This window comes from Drosophila virilis, chromosome 2 (assembly GCF_030788295.1).
Source record: "Drosophila virilis strain 15010-1051.87 chromosome 2, Dvir_AGI_RSII-ME, whole genome shotgun sequence".
Classification (NCBI taxonomy): Eukaryota; Metazoa; Arthropoda; class Insecta; order Diptera; family Drosophilidae; genus Drosophila; species Drosophila virilis.
Genome location: NC_091544.1, coordinates 13,548,525 through 13,571,991, shown reverse-complemented (window position 1 = coordinate 13,571,991; position 23,467 = coordinate 13,548,525). Strand labels below are relative to the sequence as shown.

Below are 23,467 nucleotides of genomic sequence, written 5' to 3'. Positions count from 1 at the left end.
GTTTTTCAATCAATAGGGGGCGTGTTTGAATAGAACCATAAGCTGTTTGGCGCGTCTAGTGTAAAGGATATCTAAATATTAAGTTACGATATAGCTTGATATACAAATATAGATGAAGATATATATACATATATGTACATGTTAAGCTTGATATTGATCTGAATATAATTAATTATGAATGAAAGTATAAGTATTTTTGTTTTATTTAACCGGAATTGCCCGGCCTTGCCTGCGGAAGGGTTTGTGCTACCAATTTTAGAAGTTATCTTATCACGTCACGTATCTAATGATTCTTCTTATAGATCTTTGGAAATAAGTTTGAACACGAAACGGAAAATTTCAGCTACTTAGCTCTGACAGTTTAAAAACAAAATCTATCTATCAAAGTCAGGAGAAGGCATTTTTCGTGCAAGTGAGGAAAACATTCCAATCGCCTTCTTGCCGCCTTACAATAGCCTGAAGGGACTGACCTGTAAGAAGTTGGAAAGGAGGGAAGGTGGAAAAACTTTATGCCCCAAGAATTCATACATTCTCACTAGACATTAGTGAAAATTTTAAAGCAAAGCTTTGCAGGGACAGCTAGACACCAGAAAATGCGAAAACAAGAAGACTTTTCTTTAAGAAATGCCGCAGTAGAACGTACTGGACCAAAGTACTGGAAAAATCGACCAGAAAACTCCCCAAAACAATTACAAATTGGGCAAGAACTTAAGTTAAATCTATTATGGTCTCAACATCTACGAACCACAGGCTTAAAGACAGTTGATAATGTTTTTCAAATGAATTACAATCTTTTAAAACTATTTAAGCCACAAATTCCAAAGTGTGCACATCATCATTAATAAAGAGGATACCAACGTCAGTCCAGCAGCTCCATTCCTCTGGGCCAGAAAGCTGACCAGCTTGCCCAAGCGCTGCTCTGCCCATTGCACATTCGAGTCCACCGTGGCCAGTGCCTGGCTAAGTGTGACCGCGGAGCTGCCGAACAGCGTCTGACTCTCCTTGTAGAAGTTCGAGAACAGCTGCTGCTGCTCCCGCGTGGTGAAATAGTCCGTCAAGTCGCTCAGCGCCTGGGCAGTCTTCGGCCAGCTCTCCAAGCTGCAATTGATCAAGTGTTATCTAACTAATTTGGAAGTGCCAGAAACTAAAGCTACAAAAGAACTTACGCCTCAGCCAGTTGTGCGATGTCCTCGGTTATCATTTGGAAAATGGGCGTCACCAGGTCGGGATTCTGCTCGTACAGCTGAGCCAGGCCAGCAATCTTCAGGTCCACGCTGTTGCCCTTGCCCAAGATCTCGTTCTGGTAGTGCGTCCGATAGTCCCTCGTACAGCTGGCGGCGCGCCAGTATATCTCTCTGTCTATATAGTTAGTTTCCTTTGCATAGTATTCCAATATGCGAGAATATCCGCCAGATCTGGAGGCTGCGCAGTAGAATGTCTCCCGATAGTCTGGAGATGGCTTTTCCATGCCGCCTTCAAATAACTCCTTTACCTGGTTAGTGCAGTTGGAATTCTGGTACTTGCAGAGCCAGGCGACCTGCTGGTTGCGATTGTAGACATCCAACACCTTGTCCCCGGAAGTCCAACCGACACCCAGTTTATCGAGGACCGTAACTGCGATATCACTTAGATACTTGTTAAAGTTGGGCAGCTGCTGTGGGGTCAAACGCTTTGCTATCCTTTCCATACCCACATATGCCGCATACCAGGGTATATATTCGGTTTCTGTGCTCATGTACTCCATGAACTCGAAGACCTCCACATAATCAATCAATCCAGCGAGGGCAAAGTTGAAGAGATCGTCAATAATCGCTGCACGATTCAGTCTTGGTCAGGGCTACTTGAATCCGTCCAAGCAGCGGTTCGTTGTAAAAAACTCGGTAGTAGTTGGCTTGTTTTAGATTAACGATAACCCAGTCAATGGGCTCGTCCGACCAGTAGTTGTAATCATTTGATTTTTTTATGTAAAAAGCGGGCGTTAGATTTTGGAAATTGGGCGACAGATTTGTGGTGTAGGTGATGGGCACCGTGTAGCGCAGTGTGGGATCGCTACCATCGCTGGCATTCAACAGAAAGCGTTGCTGTTCCCAAGATAACATATGGTCTTTCAGACTCAGGCTCACTATGATCCGTGGGTAGCCCACCTGTATAGTGAAGTCGTAATAGGATTGATTTAATACGCTCTCCTGCACAGGCCAGTGATCGTTGAGAAGTACATATAAGCCAGTGGGCGACGTACTGCTCAAGTAGCTAGTGAAGAAAATTCAAGTAAGATATATTGGGCTTAATTTAAGGCATTTGTACTTACTAATGCTGGAGGAATTCTTGGATGGCCAAATTAAAGTGCTCCTCACCCATTGCGATGCGCCACATACGGATGACACTAGCAGCCTTATCAAATGTGAGTTTGTCGAACTTGTAGTCAATATCCGCAGGTGTGAGGATGCTCCCTAACGGGCTGGTCATAGGCTGTGTGAAATTTTGAGAATCCCTCAAAAGGGCATTATGAAGCTTGTGCACAAGAAATTGCTGGTCAAGCTGATATTCCGGGTATAGCTAAAACGAAATTTGTGGTATATTAAAGACATTTTGATATCTAAGCTTATAGACTCTAAGGCAACCTCGTGTCCCATAAAGAATTCATAATAGCGGGCGAATCCCTCATGCAACCAAATGTAACTCCACCATTTGCATGTGACGCTGTTGCCGAACCACATGTGCGCGTTCTCATGGACTATGTTGCGAATGGTGAACTCCTTCTGCGTCCAGCCATCCGTAACGCCTGGCTGTTCCAGGACGACCTTATCCCTGAAGCATTAAAGGAATTGTATGAGCTTAAGCCGCGTTCGTTATCTTTGTCCCTGGCTAAACGTACTTGAATATGACCAGGCCCCAGTTCTCCATGCTGTTGTGGGGAAAACGAGGTGTGGTTGCATACTGCAACAGCTCGTTCCCTAGCTGCTGATAAGATTGCTGGAACATCTCACCGAATGCGGGAAGCACGCGCTCTGCCACGCTGTAGCTGAACTCCGTGTAGTTGTAGTACGCCGGACGGGTTAATATGGACAACGAGCTGTTGCCCCGTGCCTGGTACTCGGAGACCACGAAAGCCAACAGATAGGTGGACATGATGGGCGTAACCTTGAAGTGATCCGTAAAGCGATTATTCCTGCAATTTTAAATTGGTTTAAATGTATCCTCTGAAGGAACTATCCGTTGAAGCATACCCCTCGTCTGTAGTTCTGGTTAATTCCGTGTTACTGACGACGCTCAAACCACTTGGTCGGCCAATATGCACCTCGAACTTGGCCTTGAGGGCGGGTTCGTCAAAGCAGGGAAAGACCAGGCGTGCGTTGATGGGTTGCATCTGAGTCAATAGCACCCATTTGGTCTTCATCGTAGCCTCGTCTATATAGCTGGCGGAGAAAAGACCCACTGTATCGGACTGAACTTTCCCGGTATACTTGAAGTACAAGGTGTAGTTGGCCTCGACAGCTAAGGACTGCGTCAGGGGCACTGTCAGCTGCTGTGTCTGCTCTTCAGTCGTCAGCCGAGCGTTAAGTCCACTCTCCACCAGCTGGTCAGCAGCATCATAGAGTGAGCACTCTTCTATATTGATGGATATATCATTGTGCAGCGTGATTTCCTTCACATCTGCCAGCACCGCCTTCAAAGTAATGAAGACCTCGCCATCGAACTGCGTACCAGGGTTGTCGGCATCGCCGCGTAGACCTATGGTTAGGTTATAGAAGATAGGCACTACGCTGCCTTCGAGCCGATAGTTGAGGGCGCACTCATTGCTCCCGATCCAGGCTAATAAGAGAAGAGCTATTAAGGGCCAAATTCGGATTCGACAACTGTTCATGTCGAAGGCGGTTCCAAAACTGATTTTTGTTTCGGTCAATTCTGATCAGGTTGACTCGTACTCTTTTCCGCATAATAGGTGATTTTGTTGAAAGATAAGATTAAATTCAGAGCCACGATGAACAATAGACCAACTAGTTGAATTTGACACATGGTTGCTAACTGTGAATCGGTTTTCTTACAATCTTGGGAAGGATTACAAATCGGTTGTCAGTATCAGAATTGATAAGTATTTACGTCAATGTATATATGCTAACGGATGTTACTTAGAAATAATATTGTCACCTTGTTGGCTGATTAAATTATACGAATTTCGCCGATTCGTTTTTATCGAGGTGTATGTATTGTCTTAGAAGCTTAAGTTATATGCAGAGATATAGGTACTAAACATTTATATGTCATTATTAAAAATATGAATATGGATAAGGGCGATAAATAAATTAAGCAATTGGCTCGATTACACAGATTAAAATATATATATATATATATTAAAATAAATATATATATATATATATAGTATATATATATATATATATATATATATATATATATATATATATATATATATATATAGCAATCGGAACATCGACAGTAAATTTGTGAAAGGATGTTGGAGTTTCCTTAAAGTAGATGTGCGAGGCAAAAGCTTTTGAAGAACTTTGACCTAACGCTGACAATTCTTTACTTTCAGCGAACTAAAGGCGTCATGAAATTCAGTTGCACGACATGCTAGGGACTAAAAGGGACCAAAACCGTGGGCCTATAACATTTATGTCAACCAGCTAGAGACAATCGAAAAACATACAATAATTGCTTAATTATAAAATGTCGAATGAAAAGATCTTGTGTGTTTGGTATAGAACATAAAAATGATTTATTTTCATTCCTATCCAAGCAGGAAAGTCAAAAGTGGGGTCATCACCAGCAAGGCCGACACCAAGGTCAGTCCAGCAGCGCTGTTTCTCTGGCCCAAAAAGGCGATCAGCTTGCCCAAGTTCTCCACTGTCCAACTCACATGCTTGTCCACGTTGGACAGTGCTTCGGTAAGTGTTTCCGCCGAGCTGCCAAAAAGGTTTTGGTTTTCATCAATGAAAGTGGAGAAGAGCTGCTGCTGCGTCCGTGTGGTAAAGTAGTCCGACATACTGGCCAGCGCCTCGGCAGTCTTCGGCCAGCTGTCCAAGCTGTAATTAATAGAGTGGGATGTTATTTTTAAATAAATACAAACTCTAGTTGGAATCTTTTGAGGATCTTACGCCGTAGCCAACTGTGTGATGTTCTCAGTTACGGTAAGGAAAATCTGTGTTATCATGTCGGGATTCTGCTCGTACAGCTGTGCCAGGCCAACCATCTTAAGGGATACGCTGTTGGCGTTACCTAAGATCTCCTTTTGGTAGTGCGTTCGATAATCTCTTGTACAACTGGCAGCGCGCCAAAGAAGTTCTCGCTCGGTGGGATGGGTTTCGTTCGCATAGTATTCCAAGATGCGTGCATAGCTGCCCGATCTGGAGGCTGCACAGTAGAACGTCTCTCGATAGTCTGGCGATAACTGTTCGGAGCTGCTTTCAAACTTTTCGCGCACCTTGCTGTTGCAATTCTGGTCCTGATATCTGCAGAGCCAGGCCACCTGCTTGTTGCGATTGTAGACATCCAACACCGTGTCGTTAGCCCTTAAACTGACACCGAGGCTTTTCTGTACCGAAGCTGTGATATCGCCAAGATATTTGCCGAAATTGGACAGATGCTCTGTGGGTAAGCGCTTGGCCACGCGTGCCATGCCCTCATAGGCCGCATACCAGGGCACATAATCGACTTCCCCACTCATATACTCCAGGAACTTAAAAATGTCCGCGAAATCAAGCATTCCAATGTATGCAAAGTTGAAGAGGTCATTAATGATTGCCGCACGATTCTCGACTGCGATCTCACTGTGGTTGCTCTTCGTTAGAGCCACTTGGATGCGATTCAATAGCGATGGCTCATAGTATACGCGATAATAGTTAGATTGTTTTAGATTGAACACAATCCAGTCAATGGGCTCAGGCAAACTCAACTGCACAAAATCCACAGACTTATCGAAGTACGTGTAGGGTGTTAGATTCTGGAAGTTGGGCGACAAGTTCGTGGCAAAGGTGATGGGCACCGTGTAGCGTAAATTAGCATCGCTGCCATCACTTGGATTCAGCAGGAATCGACGTTGCCGCAAGGTGATCGTGCTGTGCTCCCAGCTAATGTTCACCATGATCGTTGGAAAGCCCACCTGCTCGGTGAAGTCATAAAAAAACTGATCTAAGCTTATATTGACAGCTGGCCAGCTCGTCTTGAGATGTGTAAACAAATCTTTGGGTTCTGTGTTACCCAAGTGACTAACCGAGAGAAGAGATATGAGATTTATGGGTGTAGATATAAGGAACGAGTACTCACTGCTGCTCGAGGTATGTACGGATGGCCGTATCAAAGTTGGCACCGCCCATAGCATTGCGCCACATGCGAACTATGCTGGCGCCCTTGGCGTAGGTAATGCTGCTGAATTTGTAGCCGATTTGGGAAGGTGTTTGTATGCTCGCCTCCGGGCTGGTCAGCGGCTGGGTGCTGGCCCTGGCATCGGTTGCAAAGATCAACTGAAGCTGGCGTACAACAAACTGCTCGTCTAGTTGATACTCTGGGTGCAGCTGTTGCAAAAAGAGCGTGGTATGCGTGGCATATATCTGAACTGATATTTCTTCCATATATATGCTTACCTGATGCGCCATGAAGTACTCGTAATAGCGTGCAAATGCCTCGTTCAGCCAGAAGTAACTCCACCAGGAAAAGGTCACGCTGTTGCCGAACCACATGTGCGATGTCTCGTGAGCCGGAATCCGTATGGTATGCTCCTTGTCATTCCAGCCGTCTGTGTAGTACGGCTCATGCTCCAGCACGGTATCTCTGAAAAGTAAAGCCATATGTTGATTATTAAGATGCGGTGCAGGAAAAAACGGTTAAATGCACCTATGGCTAAAATGATCGTGCTTAATTTTGAACCTATTGATCCTAAAGTTTCCATATAAAATAGTCTAATACAGCTTTGCAGATATGCGAGGAGATAGTGAAGCTCTTGATAGCCAAAAAGCAAAAAAGTTTTCCATGATATTAGATAATGTAACAGATAATAGATGGCTTGTCTTTATCTATTTAAGAGAGGAGTACAGATTCAGATTACCTTCTTTTTAAAAATAGATATTACTCATGGACTTATTTGACGCTGTGGTATCTTCTAGTTGGTCTCTGGCTTGGCACTTACTTGTAAATAATGAGACCCCAGTTCTCCATGCCATTGTGTGGAAAGCGCGGCGTGGTCGCATGCAACAGGATTTGGTTGCCCAAATCCTTATAGGAGTGCTGGAACAGATCGCCGTAGGCATCCAGTACACTTTTGGCCACATTGTAACTAAACTCGGTCTTGTTATAGTCTTCTGGCCGAGTTATCACTGCAATTTCGCTGATATTGCCACGTGCCCGGTACTCGGAGACCATGAATGCCAATAGGTAAGTGGACATTGGGGGCGTCACGTCAAAGTGATCCGTAAAGCGATTGTTGCTGTAATTCAAAATTAATCAAGTATAAGCAGGCTCGGGCATTATCTTCAATTTTGTAACTTACCCCTCGTCAATTGTTTCGATTAGCTTCGTATTACTGGTCGCATTCACGCCGCCTGCCCGGCCAATGTGCAACTGGAACCTGGCCTTGAAGGCGGGCTCGTCAAAGCAGGGGAAGACCAGGCGTGCATTGATGCGCTGCAGCTGCGTTAGGAGCATCCACTTGGTTTGGCCCGTCTGCTGCTCCACATAGCTGGCGGAATACAGGCCCGTCATGCCGCTCTGCACTTGTCCAATGTACTTAAAGTGCAGCGTGTAGTTCCTGTTGAGGGTCAATGTCTGCGCCAGATGCACAGTCAGCTGCTGTGTTGGCTGGTCATAGGTAAGCGAGCTCTGCGCAATATCCTCCAATAGATCACCAGTATCATTATATAGCCAGGCACCATCTGCTATTTCAATGTCATCCTTGTGCAGCGTGATATGCTGCACATCTGTCTGCACCGCGTGCAGCGTTATTTGCACCTCGCCATCGAATGTTGTGCCTGGATTATTGGCATCGCCCCTCAGACTTATGGTCAGGTTGTAGAATGTTGGTAATACGTTGCCTTCCAGCCGATAGTTAGCGCAACCAACGCCGGCAAACAGGGCAATCAATGATAGAAGGCCGACGTGCAGCCAGTTGCCCGGTCCAAAACTGTTCATGCCGAGAGCAGGTACAATACTGAGCAGATACTCATGCTAAAACAAAAATGCTAAACAATCAGCCAAGCACAGATGATGTCGCTTTTTTGTTGATTAGATAACACGGACAATGGGTGTCGATGCGATGATTAGCCACACCCCGCACAGCAAAGTGGTTCTTGTAGTTATTTGGGTTGTACTTGTCGCAAAACAGTGTAAGACAAATGCTACTCTTAACCCTAGGCCTACCTATTTGTTGACAAAAGGCTATTTACATGTAAACAACTAATAACAACAAATTTCCATATATATATATCAAGCATTAACTGCTTGTATTTGACATATGTACATTCCTTAACCGATCTGAGCACGGTTTGCTTTTAAAAAGGTTTGCTAACCAGTTTTGAATGGAATTACGAGATTTGACTGTTTTCTTGTTGTATGGAATATTTTAGCATAATTGCGCAATTTACTGAGTGTAAAACCTAAACACTTCTAAATTGACGTACATTGTTTATGCACATAAGAATAGATAAGCATATATATAAACCTATTCATATAACCTTATCAAATGTTCTCTCGATGATGCTGATAATCTAAAGAAAGTCCCCCTAACTGTACTCATATGTCTTATCGCTGTTAATAATAAAAAAAAAATAAATTTGTATAAAAGCTAACTGACTGGTTCGATTATTATTATTATTAGTTTTATAGAGTATATTTGTAATGGGTATAATAGTTTTGTGCAAATCTATGGAGCAAGCAGAAGGAAGAGTCTCCAAACCCATATTTTTGCTCATCCGGGTCGATCTACTCATGTCCCTCCGTATGTGTATGCGTATGAGACTATAAGAGTTATAGACTTGAAATCATGGATGGCATACCTTTTTTCCATGCGTATCTAATAGCTTATAAGAGCTTTAGATGCAACTTTTGGGTTGAAGACCTTGGTATGGTGTTCCGGATCTTTTTTAACTTTTTATACATTTCCCTGTTCCCCCAAATATATTCTTAATGTTCACATTAGACTAAGATAAACAACGTTTCTTATGAACTAATGATCAAAAATTATAGTTATAATGTATTGAAGAAGTTTAAAGCCAATGAAAGTAGTTCCTAGTTGCAGAGCAAAAATAATATTCAGCATAATTTGCAGAGTGTGATCAAATGTAAAATTGAAAACTATAAAACATGAGTCCCCTTCCATAAAGATTAAATAAAATTGTAAAATTTTTTATTGTAAGTTTTAGCCGATAAATGTAGTTTTACTCAAAGCCATCTTATCTGGCTTCTTTATTGCCTCTTGAACAGGCGGTAATTGTACAAATACTTTTTGTTGGACGAATACCCCAAATGCAGTTGGCAATTGGCTAATCTTGGCCTTAACGCAGCAACGTGACCAGGGCCACCAGCAGCAGGGTGAGCAGACTGAAGCCGCTTAACATGGCGCTGCCGTTGCGTTGGGCCAAATATGTGCGGAATGTGCCCAGCTTGGATGTGGCCCACTCCAGATTCTCCTTCACGGTCGCCTCGGCTGCTAGTAATGTGGCTGCCGAGCTTCCAAACTTGGCGCTGTTCGCGTTATTGAAATTTTGCAGCTCCTCGTACTGCGACTGCTCCGTGAAGCGTGCGGCAATGTTGGAGATGACTGTGGCCACCGAGGAGTAGCCACCCATGCTAAGTGCGGCAAAGCAGAAAAAAGAAAGATATTTAGATATGCTAAATAGGTTGGCAAGTCAGCTGGTTACTTACGCAACGGCCAGTTCCTCGAATCGTTTGGTGACCAGTTCGAAGACGGGGCCAACATTCTCGTTGTTCTCAGTGTACAAGGTGCTGAGCACTGAGGATTTGTCCTGTCGTCGAATCTCATCAGACACCGTCAGATTGAAGACACGTTCGATGAGCGTGTTTTGTTTCACACAACCGAATGAGTTCTGCAAAAGTGTTTCCTCTGTGGCCACCTTCTCGGTCTTGAATTTCTCATACAAAGCCTCAAACTCAGCGCTGCCGCCTTCGCGCAGCGCCACACAGTAGACCACGGAGCGTATGTTCTTGGGCACAGTGGACAGCGATTTGAAGTGGCTCTGTGCCTTGCTAATACAATCGGCATTGCCAAAGCGACAGCTCCAGGACAGAACCTTGGTGCGCAAATAGATATCGAGTGCGTCGTCATTAGAGGTCTCATTAAAGCCCAGCTGGTTATAGGCCTTGTTGGTCAGCTGCCGAATGTAGTTGCCGAAATGGGCGGTGTCTGTGCCCAGTCGTATGGCCAAGTAGTTGAAACCATTAAACGCCGCTGTCCAGGGTATATAATTGGTTTCCGTTTCCAGATACTCCAACACCTGCAGTGTCAGATCGTAAAGAATATGTCCAGCGCGGGCCAAATTGAGCAAATCGTCAACCACCTGGGCGCGATTCACCTCATGTATATCGCTCCAGTTGGTGCTGGCGAGCGCGGCATGAATTGCATGCCAATTGCTCTCAGTGTAATTGACACGATAGTAGCCTGTCTCCTGAATGTTGGCCAGCACCCATGTGACTGCATTGGTGAATGTAACTGTATGTGGCGTGCTCGCTGCCAGCACAAACTTCGGCTTGGTGTCCGCAAAATTCTTCTCCAGGCTGGTAGTGTAGCTAATGGGCACCGTGTATGTCAGACTAGCATCTGCGCCATCGTTTTCCTTAAGCAGGAAACGCTTTTGACTGAACTCAACACTCTTGCCATCACTGCTCAGCTTGGCATTGATCAGTGGATAGCCCACCTGGGTGGTAAAGTTGTAAAAGATGTGCTCCGAGCTGCTGTTGAATCGATCATTGGGCCAATTGGCCTGCCAGGCGCCCAGCAAATACTCCGGCACCGATGACTGATATTGGCTGTGGATGGCAAAAACTATTACTATCTGTGGCCAAAACAAGCAAGAGTGCTCTAGTTGGGAGTGCCCGACTAGCCCGACTACCCTGTACCACATCGCGCTACCTTTATAAGAATTCCGATCTTAATAAAATTTGTACTGCCTTTACAAGGCTTTAGCTTTAAAAATGTGTTTTTTTCCCCAATTTTTGGTAGAAATAGGAAAGGATGTATCAAGAAAAGTTCAACACTTTAGATCTATGTATAATTAATGAGAACCTACATACCTTGCTCTTAGCTCTTGAAAAATATTATGAAAATGGGTTATACTCGTTTTGCCTAACGTGAAAAAGTATATTGTTGTACAATTTCATTCTCTAGCTCTTGTAGTTTGATAGAACGTTAGAAAGTTGACTCAGAAGGTTAGACTAAAAAACTCGCCGCCCTGATCAAGATACAAGGTGAGTGGATATATACTTCCTTGTGTCTATTACACCCTCTTTACCTATTTTAAATGTAGACATGGTATAACAACTGTAAAATTTACTTACTATTTGACAAGATATTCCTGCAGCGATTTACGGAAATTCTCAGAGCCCATGGTATGCTCAATCATGCGTATAAAGGTGGCACCCTTGTTATAGGAGATGCTATTGAACATGCGGCTCAGGTGAGCTGGCGTATAGGTATCTAAATCGCTTAGGGGATTTGTGGCATTGGTGGAGTCCATGGCCATTACCGATTGTATTTGATCGACCACAAACTGTTTCTCCAGTTCCCATTCGGTTTCGACAAAGGCAGTACCAAAGTATTGGAAGTAACGTGCAAAGCCCTCATTCAGCCAGGTGTAGCTCCACCATTTGCAGGTAACCAGATCACCGAACCACATATGCGCCTGTTCGTGGGCGACAACTGCAGCAATTGACTGGCGGGAAGAGAGCGTCGTGGCGGACTCATCCACCAGCAGGCTGCGCTCTCTGTAGGTGAGCAGACCCCAGTTCTCCATGGCGCCTGCTGAGAAATCGGGTATGGCAGCCATATCCATTTTATCATTGCCCAGCGTATAGTAGCTCAAGTTCAAGTATGTGCCCATCTCCTCCAGAATCAGACGACCCACATTGAAGCTGTATTGCGTCTGCGGATAGAACTCGGGACGAGCCAGGACACCAAACTGGTCATCCTTGCGTACGGTAAACTCGGAGATGATAAAGGCCAGCAGATATGTTGACATTTTGGGCGTGGTATTATACACATCCAAATAGTATTCGCTAGTTTAGGAATATAGTTAGTAGAGCATCTTCAGGAATTCACCCATAACTTACTTATTGTCGGTGGGTGTGCTGGACAGTTGTCTGGTATTACTAACCGAGGTGAAGGTGCGATGACGTTTCAGGGTCACATCGAAGGTGGCCTTGAACTGCGGCTCATCGAAGCTGGGAAAAGCGCGACGTGCATGATTTGTCTGGAACTGTGTGGAGCCCAGCCATCTGTTAAAGGAAAATTAAAGCAAGCCACATTAGCTCCTCCCAGCTTGGCAACAAACAGAATCAAACCCACTTGGTCTCATTGTTGTCATTCACATAGTAGCTGCGATAGAAACCATGCATATCATCCTGCATCAGACCCGTATAGACGAAATGCAGTATATAACGTTGACTGGCCTCCAGATCCACTGTCACAGTCAGATTTCTAACATCCGTTTCATCGCTCTGTGACACTAAGGTCTGCGCTGTGCGAGTGACTGTGGCGCCCTCTGTCGCCGGCTTGGTCCAGTATTCGCTGAGCGAATAGGTCAAATTTTTCGAGTGCAGCACCACATATTTTGTTTTTACCACTGGCTCAATTTCAATCCAAACCTCACCGTCAAAGGTAAAACGCTTGTCGCCATCGCTTTCCAGCAAATACGGGCGCAACGATATGTTATAGTTAATGGGATTAATGATCTCCGGCAGTCTGTACTCAGAGTTTTCGGCGGCATAGCTGGTCGGTGGCTGCAGGTCCAGTTGCTGGCGTGGCGCCGCGAGCACAGCGCACAGGCAGGCAGCCCAAAAGACAGCCAAGCGCAGGGCAAACATTGGGATTTTCCATCGATTAGCGGTTCCCATAATTAATAGTCCAACTATTTCACCACACGTTATGCAATTGCTAGGCACTTACTTTCGATTCTTCTTGTCACGACTAGAATATTTTTCGCACAGCCTGCGGCACGCGATTCGAAAACTTAACTAAAGTCAGCTGCCAATCGACGGTACTATATATGAAGCCTTTAAATGGCTATAACAGCGATTTATCTCTAACCTTAAAACATTTTATTTGACTCAAGATAAGTGCGCATTGCTTATAGATTATATGACGATTACGATGAGGCTCCGATAAGAGAGTCAGGCGTTGATTTACGCCCTCCGTGTGCATTTGCCAATTAAAAACTTAAGCATGGCCGACAGTTATATATTGATAGATTTAATGCTGGACTTTAATCCAGTTGCCATAACGGATATGACTCAGAGCACATAGATCTTCGAATTGGGGAAAAACTGTTTAATCGAACAATCTTTTTATACCTCGGACCTATTAAATTGGAAAGTAATAACTGTGAGAAGAGCTGGTAAAATGCTATGTTCGCAATGAAGACATGTCTGATCCTATGTATTCACTACTTGATTAATGATATACTATTCCAGTCCAGTTTTGAAGAAATAGAGATAGCAAGCTTTATCTGCAAAATGTTCTCTTGTTGATATTTAAAGATTAGAATTAGGTATTAACAAATCTTAATATACATGTGTTATAGAAGCTGTCAAAGATGGACAAACAATGCTCGCTTTACTTAAATGGTTCTAACGATCAGAACATTAACAAAAATATATAAAAACAAAAATTCTTTATAAATATGCATATACTTGATTCTCTTTTAAGTCCAATTTACGACAACAGGGTATATAAATAATCTTTGCAAAGATAATGCTTTTATTAGCACATATATTTTTACCTTTCATCCTGGTGTGCTAGAAATATCATTGTGATCAGATAGCAGGCACTTCAACTTAATCTTCGATCAAATATGCCATGTATATGTTATTCTTAATTAACTATATATTTTAAAGCATTTTATACCATACGATTATTATATTCTATATTTTAGTATATAGTTTGGGTATTAATCATTACAAAATAAAAACTATATTCATACATTAGGAATTTGAAATGAGTCACTTTGCAACTTATTTACCCTAAAGTGTGTTCATACATGTTTACATATTTCTCTGTAAGTGATAGTTGCTTGAAATAAAATGAACGAATCTTTATCTAATCGCTCCAATCATAAATTGAAAATATAAGAGGCATTACATGCAATTTTGTCTAATAAAATAATATTATGAATTGTAGTTTTTATGACCAATAAAATAATGGTGATATGGAGTTTGTTTCTAATCTATCGCCTGCGTCTAGACCACTCGGAAAGAAATGCTGCTTACTATGGAAATTTTTTCAAATTCGAATTCGATGCATTTCACGAAATAATGTTGTACATAAATCTTAATGGAATTCGAAATATAAATAGGATTTTAGATGTCATTCAATAGCGAAAACCTAAATTCAATGTCAGCAGCTGATTAAAAATAGAAAATGGCGCTTGTCACGAATGGATAAGCCAATTGCCGATTGTTCGTTATCGTTATCGTTATCGTCATCGATGATTTATACTTAACTGTTATTGTTGCCATGCGATCGTATTGCTCGTATCGAGCTATTTATGATGAACATAAACGTAAAATTTCTGGTAAAAAGAAAATGTTCCTGCCCGAAAGCTTCATAAATACTATAATATTTTTGCTTAAGAGTAAATAATAGTTTCTTATCGGGCTACATAGAGCTATAACACTCATAATAAACTGAGCGACATAATCTTAAAGTATTTGGCAATGACATTACCATTTTTTTTATTAGCAAACGGAAATGTAAAGAATTTGTGTATATACATAGCTGCGAAACGAGGAAGACCTTAAGCTAACTTAGTAGCTCCTTAAATAATACCTAGAACAATTTAGCGGCCAAAAAGCACAGGGCTAGGGCCAGCACAGATGCGGTCATAGCGGGACTGCCGTTGCGGAAACCAGTTACCCAGGAAATGATGGGCTCCCGATTGGTCGACAGCCACTCCATGTTGGCCGCAATGGTGGTATCCACGCTGTCTTGCAATGTGTCGGACACAAATTCAGAGCCTTTGACCGTATCGATCAGTAGCTGCAGCTTTTGCTTTTGACTCTCGGTAACCACATAGGCAGCCATGCTCTCAATGTCAGCGGCTAGTGGATTATTACCACCAAAGCCAGGATTCAGATTGCCATACTCCTGCCAATGCTCGAGCAAGAAATCAATGCAGACGAGCAGACCGACTTCACCACGAGAATAGGTGGGACTGAGCAACGTGTAGCGCTCCTGGGTGCGCAGCTTGTTGGACTGATCAATGCTGCTGGACACATACTTCATCAGCTGATCCTCGTTTTGGGAACAGCCCAGGGCTGAGATGAGTAGACGGCGCTCGGCCTGATCGTTGGAGTCCATTAATTTATCATAGACAAAGTTAAATGTCTTATCATCGGCCTGCTTGAGGCCATTGCAGTAGACGGGCGTCTGTAGATTCGGTTCAATCGGAGTGCCCTGATTGACCAACGCCTGTAGCTTAACGTTTGTCTCGTCCAGACAACTCTTCAGACCCGCCAGACAAGCCAAATTGATGACCACGTTGCGGGTAAACTTGACCAAATGTTGCTCCCCATCGATGTCATTCACGCCAAATTTGTCGAATTGATCGCTGACCAATGTGGCGACATAGAACTGGAAATGTTCGTAGGACTCATCGCTGCTCAGATACCGATCGAACAGGGTAATCGCGGTATTGGCCGCTGACCAGGGTGCATATTGATTCTCTTGCGGCAGGTAGGTGAGCAGCTGCAACAGCAGAGCATGTGACAAGCGATTGCTCGTAGCGAAACGATATGCATCGCTGATCAGTTGGGCGCGATTACGAGGGTGAATCTTATGCGAGCGATTGGCCAAACCCTCAATAATCAGCTGCCAGTTGCGCTCATCGTAATTGATGCGATAGTAACCTGTCGACTGTTTGTTCAGGATCAACCAATCATCGTTGGTCAGCTGGGCGTCGGCAACGCTCTTCTCCGTCTCATTGAGCAGATAATGTGTGGCCTCAGTATTTCGGAAATCAGGATTCGATGCAACCGCATAGTTAACAGGCACATACCAGAGCTTCTCGCTCGTAAATGTCTTATCGTTGGTATACTGCTCCTGCTTGATGGTGAAGGAGCCATTGTTATAGTTGCGCTCCACAGTGATCAGTGGGACACCACCCTGTCGCGTCCAGCTGGAGAGCATGTCTCCGACGAGAGCCGGCACAGCATAGTTCAGCTCGCGGGCGGCCAGCGAAATGGCATCAAATAGATCTGTCTCATTGGCAGCAGAGTAGGCCCTAGAAGATACATGTTTTCATGATTTTTCCGTTGCAACTTACAGAAATCCACTTACTTGGTCACTAGATAGTTGTGCAGACCTTGCTGGAACACGGTGTTGGTCAGCGCATGCCTCCACATGTCTAGGACCGAGCCAGCCTTGGCATAAGCAATGGAGTCATAGAGCTGGGAAATTTCCGAAGGCTTCTCCACAAATGTTGTCATGGGTCGCACATTGGGGTTGGCATCAGCAATGAGAGCGCTCTGATAAGAGCCAGCATGGAAGGTTTGGAATATATCCCATTCTGGATAGGCCTTGGACAGAAAATCAATTGAAGTTAGGAATAGGGTAATCTTCAGCTAGCCACTAGGTCACTTACCAAATGAACGGCCAGATTCTCAAATAGCGTGGCAAAGCCCTCCTTGAGCCACAGATAGCTCCACCATTCGATGGCAACCAGGTCACCAAACCACATATGTGCATCCTCATGCGCCTCGATTGTGGCAATGTTCGTCTGCGTATTCGTAGTAGAGTTTTCGATATTGTACAGCAAATACTCCTCACGATAGGTGGCCAGACCCCAGTTCTCCATGGCACCAGCTGCAAAGTCAGGTATAGCCGCCTGATCCAGTTTAGGTAAAGCAAAAGGCACACCGAAATAGCCGGAGAGTCGCTTCTCGACCAGCATGCCTGTAGTCAGTGCCCATTCCTGCTCATGCTCGGTGCCCTTGCGCGAGAAGACACGCTGGGGCAACCCATTCAGCTCACCCTCCGAGTACACAAACTCCGATACAATGAAGGCCACCAGATAGGTGGGCATCTTGACAGAGGTCTTGAAAGCTGTAATACCGGAGCTAAAAAAAGTAACAAGGAATTAAATAGGAATCCAGTTGATATTCCATAGGGATTTCTTAATAATTTCATTGCAATTTCGTAGAAGTTCTCAAGGAATTTCGTAAAAATTCTATAGAAATTTAATGGGAATACCTCAGGTGAGGTTTTCACATTTTGGCTGGCATAACAAACCTGGTCTTAGAGTCATCCACTGGCATATTGCTGATAGCATTGTAGCTGGGATCGTGATGGATGGTAATCGTAAAGTTGGCCCGCTTGGCTGGCTCATCATAGCAAGGGAAGGCGTGACGTGCATCGGTGCTCTCGAACTGTGTGGTGGCCAAGTATTTGGTAGCACCATTCTCATCCGTATACTTGGATAAGTAGAAGCCCCCATTGTCCGTTCGCAAATTACCCTCATACTTGATAGTCAACAGCCAGCTGGTACCTTCCTCAAAGGTAAGATCCTTGGCGGACAGCTTTAGGAACTCACGATCTGTATCATGAGTGATTTCCAGTGCAGTGTCAGTTGTCTCTCCATCCTTGCGTATGGTCGCCGTAAAGTTTTCCAGCTGTCGCGCATGCACCACAATAATTGTGCTGGTCTCCAAAACGTTTATGCTTATGGCAACCGTGCCGCTAAAAGCTGTATCGCCCGTATGAACATTCGTGTGCAGCTCGACGGTATATTCCACAGGTTCCGTGTTGTTGGGCAACCGATAGGTGTCTTCGTCGGCACGTGGTGCTAAACGCGAATTGGGATTCTCTAGCTGCTGCAGCTGCTCAAAAGGGGGAAAATTCCGTACAACGGCCGCGTGGGCTGTGGTGGCCACCACCAGCAGCAGGGCCAAGATCGTGACAAGAACGCGAGCCATGTTGTCAACGGTGCGGACAACTGGACAACAACTAGGTAGTGCTTGGTTGCTTTCCACTTTTAAGCCAAATTGTCGCCCCAACCGAGACAATTTTACGCCCGTACATATGAACTAGTGGAGCTCGTCTTATCGCCTAGCCAGGCATAAAGATTATTTTAATCATTCAGGGCCGCCCCTAAGCCTTGCCACGCCCCAATTCAATTGGTTGGCCAACAAATGCCGTAAATCAAAGAAACGATCTTTGAATTGGCTATGTTAAGTGGAACGCGTGCGCCTTGGCGTATAGCCAATTGAACTCCTTGAATACGGTTGTCAGGTGTGGATGAGAGGTTAGATAAGAAATGAAGTGGACGCCAATTCAAGATACTAATGTCATTTGATGATAAGTAGTTATATTACCTATTAAGATAATGTATCTCCAATTAAAAACTATAATAAAAATTCTAGTGAAGAAACCTAAATTTACCGACTATTTGAATTTAATTTATCAGTCAAAAACGATATACATATAATTAAGAAAATACCGAACAAATCGGCCAGTCACGTGAGAATCAAAGGGCATATACGAAAATGCAAAACTGTTCGACTAGAAGATACCCTACACATAGTTTAAAGTTGCCAAGTATCATAACCATTTCCCCCATTTGCAAATATGGTTTTAATATATTAAAGAAAAAAACAATTGAGCTATTCCCAATAAAAACAAAACCAAAAAAAAAACCAGTAAGAGACTTCAGTCGGGACTTCCCGACTAGGGCATACCTTTAACACTCTTCTCCCAACACCAAGTGCAGCTTGCGCTACCTGCTCGCTTGCCTTAGCAATAATAAAAATAAATTATAAAAGAAAATCTTTCAATGAGACTCGAACTCGCTACAGACAGCACTGCCTACCACAGCCTCCACTCAACAGCCAAACCAACAAAAATTGCTCTTGAAGATAACGAATTAAAAAAAAAAGACATACATATCGCAATTGCAATAATGTTGATAAAATGTAATAAAGACGCCCGTAAATGTTTGTGTACATGTATGCCGAAAAATCGTGCAATTTGTGATGGCTGCCGCGAACAGGTGTTCAGCTAAAGCACGTTTTGCTTAATAACTTCTGTGTTTCTTAAACTTGATGAAATTTTCAACAGTAGATCTTATTGTACTAGAGAATATTCGTATAGTCTCAAAAAGACAATTGCATTCGTACTGCGGGGGCATTAGGAAACCCAAATTTCATGTCTCTAGCTCATATGAGCTCTTAGGACATACAGAGCGGAAGAAGGATATGACTTGATCGACTGGGATATGAATGTCGATTTTAAAGAATATGAAAACTATCGAAAGATAATCAAAATATTAACAGGTTATCGTAGTTCGGGTTATCGAAAAGCACAGCTTTTCTTTGAAACTTGGAAAAATCCAGTTAAAGATCGATTTTGATGCAGAGCATCACAGTCCTAAAGGATCTTCATTGTAATGTCTCAGATTGTCAGATTTTCAGATGAACACGATTCGATCGGATACCAGTTTCTTCAATACGTACAAATAATGGACTATATTAAGGCCTATTGAATCAGGTTTTTTTTTCCAAAACCGAATGAAATTATGACTCTGCCCTTGACAAGCAGCCACTCGAAGCATTCAAGGCTTGTGCGGTTCATAAAGTTCGAGTATTATCGGAATTATGGCCGAATCATGATGTGTACATATGGCAATGACAATTTTATATAGGTTTTAGTCGCAACTATCACGGTTATATTAGTGCTGTGTTAAAGGCGATAAGATTGATCAAACTGAAGTGGGGCCAATAAAACCAAATTCCAGTTAATCAAACTATAGCAATTATTTTTAAAGGTGCTGCTACAAAAAAAAAAAAAAATGTAAATATTTCACCACATTTTAAAATACAAAAGCTGCGAAATATATGTGTATACTATGAATGTATTTACAAGAATAACGGAGGGGGAATTACTTAGATTTGTTATCGATTTATTTTCTATAAATATAAATTCAATTGAATCTGTACAACAGCAGAGTTACGAACATTGCCAGTATGGCGAATGTGGAGGCAGAGAGGGAGCTGCTGCCGTTGGTTCGATAGGCAACTAACCAGTTTATGACCGGCTCACGATGCACATCCAACCAATCAAAGTTGCTCTTCATGTTGGCCTGTACAGCGGTCTCTGTGTTATCTGCAAGATACTCAGCTCCGTTGGTCCTGACTGTGTCCACCAGCGCATTAAGCTGTAATGAAAAAATCATGAAAATGTGGCACTATTTTTAATAGAATTTTTAGCTTACGCGATTCTTTTGCGACTCGCTAACCACCGAGCTGGCAATACCGCGCAATGCTGAGTCCAGTGGCTTTTGAGTGCCCGTGCCCAGGTCGCCGTAAGCCTTCCAATTCGCTTCCAAGAAGTCCAAGCTAGCCGTAAGACCCGCCTCGCTCCTGGTGTAGGCAGCACTCAATACGGAGGTGCGCTCCGAATAGCTTAGATTGTTTGTCTCATCGATGGAGTACGCTACAAATTTCTTTAGCTGGTCAGCATCCTGCGCGCAGCCTAGCGAAGAGATATATGTGCTGCGATCGGTGGCATCATTGGAGTTCAGCAGATTGTTAACAACTAAATTAAAGGTTGCATCCTCGGCCTCGCGCAGCCCGGCGCAATAGGCCTGTGTCCTCAGCGTGGGCTCGATGGGAGCTCCATTATTCAGGGAATCCTGTAGTTTTTTGTGCGACTGTTGATAGCACTTGGAACTGCCCACCTGGCACGCCAGACTGACTAGGGTCACGCGCAGATAGTTGTTTAGATAGTGTTCGCCAGGAATTTCGTTAACGCCCAGCTTATTGAAGATATTCTCGACCAGTTCAATTACGAACTCGCGGAAATGCACGTAATTTACATCACCGCGCAGATATGTATCATAAATAGTTAAAATGCTATTGGCTGTCGACCAGGGCGCATACTGATCCTCATTTCTCAGATATGCCATCAGCTGAAACAGTGTGGCCTGGCTAAGGCGACCGGTATCCACGAAGCGATACGCATCGTGCAACAGCTGAGCCCGATTGCGCGTATGGAAGGCGTAGGGCTGCTCTAGTAGACCCTGCGAAATTAGCCGATAGTTCTCCTCATCGTACAATATACGATAAAAGCCAGTGGATTGCTTATTTAGAATCAACCAGTCGTCCTTCGATATTTGCACATCGCTCACCGTCAGCTCCTTGACTTTGAGCAAATAGTGGGAGGCGGTGGTGTTGCGATAGTCGGGATTGGAGGCAGAAGCACAGTTAATGGGCACATACCAGGTGGCCTCATTTGCAGCATCCTTGTCATTGAGATAACGTTGCTGTTTAATGGTAAAGGTGCCAGTCTCATAGTTGCGCTCCACGGTTAGCAAGGGAAAACCAGCCTGTGTGGACCAGCTGGAGAATATGTCAGGAACCCCAGCGGGTAATTTGAGGCCAAGCTCATCGGCTGCTTCCTGCAGTGAGGCGAACAAATTCCACTCGTCTGTGGAGTTGTATTGACTGGGGGAAACAAATATTTATAATTATAAGTAAAAGCTAACAAACACATAGATCTTTACAAATAAAGCTTCTAAAAAATTAGTTCGAAGGTTGGAGGAGAGACAAATTGTACTTTCCCTTATACAACCTTAGTTCTATTGGAATTTCAAAAAGCACGATCATCAGTCATCAGTTTGTCAGTAAATCGGAACTAATAGAACTTCCATTTGAAATACTCACTTTTCTGTTAGATATCTGTTTAGGCCACGTTGAAACACAGCATCGGTAAAGGCATTCTTGAACATGTACAACACACTCGCTGGCTTGGCATAGGATATGGTACCATAGCGTCCCGATATCTCATTGGGTGTTTGGACATAGTGCGACATGGGCGTAGATATGGATGCATCATTAATCAGGGCGCTGTTGTAGTCACTCACATGAAAGATCTGATAGGTATTCCATTCGGGAAAGGCTATATTATTGGATTCATATGAAAAGAGGGTGGCGAAACCCTCTTTGAGCCACAGATAGGTCCACCATTTGAGCGATACCAAATCACCAAACCACATGTGCGCATACTCGTGTCCAATAATATTAGTAATGCTCGTTTTGAGATTAATCGTGGATGTCTCCTTGGTCCACCACATGTACTGCTCCCGATAGGTGGCTAAGCCCCAATTCTCCATGGCGCCGGCTGAAAAGTCCGGTATGCCCGCTTGATCTAGTTTGGGTAGCGCAAACGGCACACCGAGGTATTTTTCCAAGCTTGCCTCAACTACTAGGCCGGACCAGAGTGTCCACTCCTGTTGATCCTGCTTGCCCTTGCGCGAAAATACTCGTTGCGGTAAACCATTTAGCTCGCCGCCTGTGGATTCAAACTCCGAGACAATAAAGGCTATTAAATAGGTGGACATCTTGGGTGTTGTTAGGAAAACCGTTTTGCCGTTGCTATCATAAGATCGATGTTGATTAGAAAATCGTCCATAACCCACTTGAAATTACACTTACCTCGATTCGGCTTCGTTCACTGGCATGTTACTGATGGCATTGTGGCTGGGATCGTGATGGATGGTAATCGTAAAGTTGGCCCGCTTGGCTGGCTCATCGTAGCAGGGGAAGGCGTGACGCGCATTGGTACTCTCGAACTGTGTGGTGGCCAGATAGCTGAAGAGTAAGCCGTTGAATTATCAAATCGATTCATTCATATACTTCAATACCAATGAACTTACTGTACGACATTGCTGTCATCCGTGTAGGTGGATATATAAAAACCGCCCATATCGTCGCGCAACAGCCCCGTATAGTTGATGCTTAGCGTCCAGTTACTGTCTTTGGCAAAGCTTATTGTGCTGTCGACCGGCTTGAAGGTTAGAAATTCGCGTGTGAGTTCATAATCCACATTCAGACTTATCGGTGCACTCGTCGCAGAATCCTTGCTTTGAAGTACGGCTTCAAAATTTTCAGTTTGACGCGCATGCAGAGTAATTGTATTGGAGGCCTCGACCACCTGCAGGTCAATAGAGACACTGCCACTAAAGTTACGAGTGCCATTGTGAACCTGTGTCCACAGCTCCACATTGTAGGCTATGGGCACCGTGTTGTTGGGTAATCGATAGTTATCCTCGCTGTTGTTATCCTCGCGCGTTTCAAACGATCCCGATAAGGCCTGATATCCTTTGGTTTCCAGCTGCACCACATCCTCCACCGGCGGCAGCCAAGCCTGTTGACTAGCCGCAACCAGCAGCAGCAGCAACGGCCACGAATTCAACATCCAAAGCGCCATGTTGAGCGCTCTAAATTTAAATATATA

At 43.9% G+C, this 23,467-nt stretch overlaps 5 protein-coding genes across 5 annotated transcripts; all 5 read right to left on the bottom strand.

Annotated features, from left to right (window-relative positions):
- Positions 1 to 381: 381 nt before the first annotated feature.
- Positions 382 to 3,866, bottom strand: LOC6630853 (membrane alanyl aminopeptidase-like). Its single transcript, XM_032436169.2, is given in 7 exon segments — positions 382 to 1,098; positions 1,167 to 1,816; positions 1,818 to 2,250; positions 2,309 to 2,556; positions 2,622 to 2,808; positions 2,876 to 3,169; positions 3,228 to 3,866. Coding segments are annotated over 7 exon segments (2,748 nt in total). The 5' UTR covers position 3,866; the 3' UTR covers positions 382 to 800.
- An 848-nt stretch (positions 3,867 to 4,714) lies between these two features.
- On the bottom strand, positions 4,715 to 8,142 carry LOC116650851 (membrane alanyl aminopeptidase). Its single transcript, XM_032435712.2, has 6 exons — positions 7,505 to 8,142; positions 7,145 to 7,441; positions 6,603 to 6,789; positions 6,286 to 6,533; positions 5,118 to 6,227; positions 4,715 to 5,045 (listed from the first exon to the last, which is right to left on the bottom strand). Exons 1-6 carry the CDS (start codon positions 8,140 to 8,142, stop codon positions 4,751 to 4,753), a joined length of 2,775 nt encoding a protein of 924 aa, XP_032291603.1. The 3' UTR covers positions 4,715 to 4,750.
- A 1,196-nt stretch (positions 8,143 to 9,338) lies between these two features.
- Positions 9,339 to 13,189, bottom strand: LOC6630854 (membrane alanyl aminopeptidase). Its single transcript, XM_002053900.4, has 5 exons — positions 12,530 to 13,189; positions 12,295 to 12,459; positions 11,524 to 12,240; positions 9,874 to 10,995; positions 9,339 to 9,798 (listed from the first exon to the last, which is right to left on the bottom strand). Exons 1-5 carry the CDS (start codon positions 13,075 to 13,077, stop codon positions 9,504 to 9,506), a joined length of 2,847 nt encoding a protein of 948 aa, XP_002053936.2. The 5' UTR covers positions 13,078 to 13,189; the 3' UTR covers positions 9,339 to 9,503.
- A 1,689-nt stretch (positions 13,190 to 14,878) lies between these two features.
- On the bottom strand, positions 14,879 to 18,189 carry LOC6630855 (aminopeptidase N). Its single transcript, XM_002053901.4, has 4 exons — positions 17,468 to 18,189; positions 16,821 to 17,295; positions 16,517 to 16,755; positions 14,879 to 16,460 (listed from the first exon to the last, which is right to left on the bottom strand). The coding sequence occupies exons 1-4, from the start codon at positions 18,148 to 18,150 to the stop codon at positions 15,008 to 15,010; spliced, it is 2,850 nt and encodes a 949-aa protein (XP_002053937.1). The 5' UTR covers positions 18,151 to 18,189; the 3' UTR covers positions 14,879 to 15,007.
- A 1,922-nt stretch (positions 18,190 to 20,111) lies between these two features.
- Positions 20,112 to 23,461, bottom strand: LOC6630948 (aminopeptidase N). The gene is made up of 5 exons (XM_002053902.4): positions 22,887 to 23,461; positions 22,666 to 22,821; positions 21,895 to 22,605; positions 20,445 to 21,675; positions 20,112 to 20,387 (listed from the first exon to the last, which is right to left on the bottom strand). The coding sequence occupies exons 1-5, from the start codon at positions 23,438 to 23,440 to the stop codon at positions 20,154 to 20,156; spliced, it is 2,886 nt and encodes a 961-aa protein (XP_002053938.1). The 5' UTR covers positions 23,441 to 23,461; the 3' UTR covers positions 20,112 to 20,153.
- Between the last annotated feature and the right edge of the window lie 6 nt (positions 23,462 to 23,467).

What these genes read in the sequence shown, in the direction of transcription:
- LOC6630855 (XM_002053901.4), bottom strand. Translation starts at nt 18,150, where the DNA reads ATGGCTCGCGTTCTTGTCACGATCTTGGCCCTGCTGCTGGTGGTGGCC. An exon ending in GTGGATGACTCTAAGACCAG is followed by an intron (nt 17,296 to 17,467) that starts GTTTGTTATGCC and finishes TACTTTTTTTAG; the next exon opens with CTCCGGTATTACAGCTTTCA. An exon ending in CACAACTATCTAGTGACCAA is followed by an intron (nt 16,461 to 16,516) that starts GTAAGTGGATTT and finishes TGTATCTTCTAG; the next exon opens with GGCCTACTCTGCTGCCAATG.
- LOC116650851 (XM_032435712.2), bottom strand. Translation starts at nt 8,142, where the DNA reads ATGAACAGTTTTGGACCGGGCAACTGGCTGCACGTCGGCCTTCTATCA. An exon ending in AGTACTTCATGGCGCATCAG is followed by an intron (nt 6,534 to 6,602) that starts GTAAGCATATAT and finishes TTTTTGCAACAG; the next exon opens with CTGCACCCAGAGTATCAACT. An exon ending in ATCACACAGTTGGCTACGGC is followed by an intron (nt 5,046 to 5,117) that starts GTAAGATCCTCA and finishes TATTAATTACAG; the next exon opens with CTTGGACAGCTGGCCGAAGA.
- LOC6630854 (XM_002053900.4), bottom strand. Translation starts at nt 13,077, where the DNA reads ATGGGAACCGCTAATCGATGGAAAATCCCAATGTTTGCCCTGCGCTTG. An exon ending in AGCACACCCACCGACAATAA is followed by an intron (nt 12,241 to 12,294) that starts GTAAGTTATGGG and finishes TTCCTAAACTAG; the next exon opens with CGAATACTATTTGGATGTGT. An exon ending in TTCGAGGAACTGGCCGTTGC is followed by an intron (nt 9,799 to 9,873) that starts GTAAGTAACCAG and finishes TGCCGCACTTAG; the next exon opens with CATGGGTGGCTACTCCTCGG.
- LOC6630948 (XM_002053902.4), bottom strand. Translation starts at nt 23,440, where the DNA reads ATGGCGCTTTGGATGTTGAATTCGTGGCCGTTGCTGCTGCTGCTGGTT. An exon ending in GTGAACGAAGCCGAATCGAG is followed by an intron (nt 22,606 to 22,665) that starts GTAAGTGTAATT and finishes ATCTTATGATAG; the next exon opens with CAACGGCAAAACGGTTTTCC. An exon ending in GCGAGTCGCAAAAGAATCGC is followed by an intron (nt 20,388 to 20,444) that starts GTAAGCTAAAAA and finishes TTTTCATTACAG; the next exon opens with CTTAATGCGCTGGTGGACAC.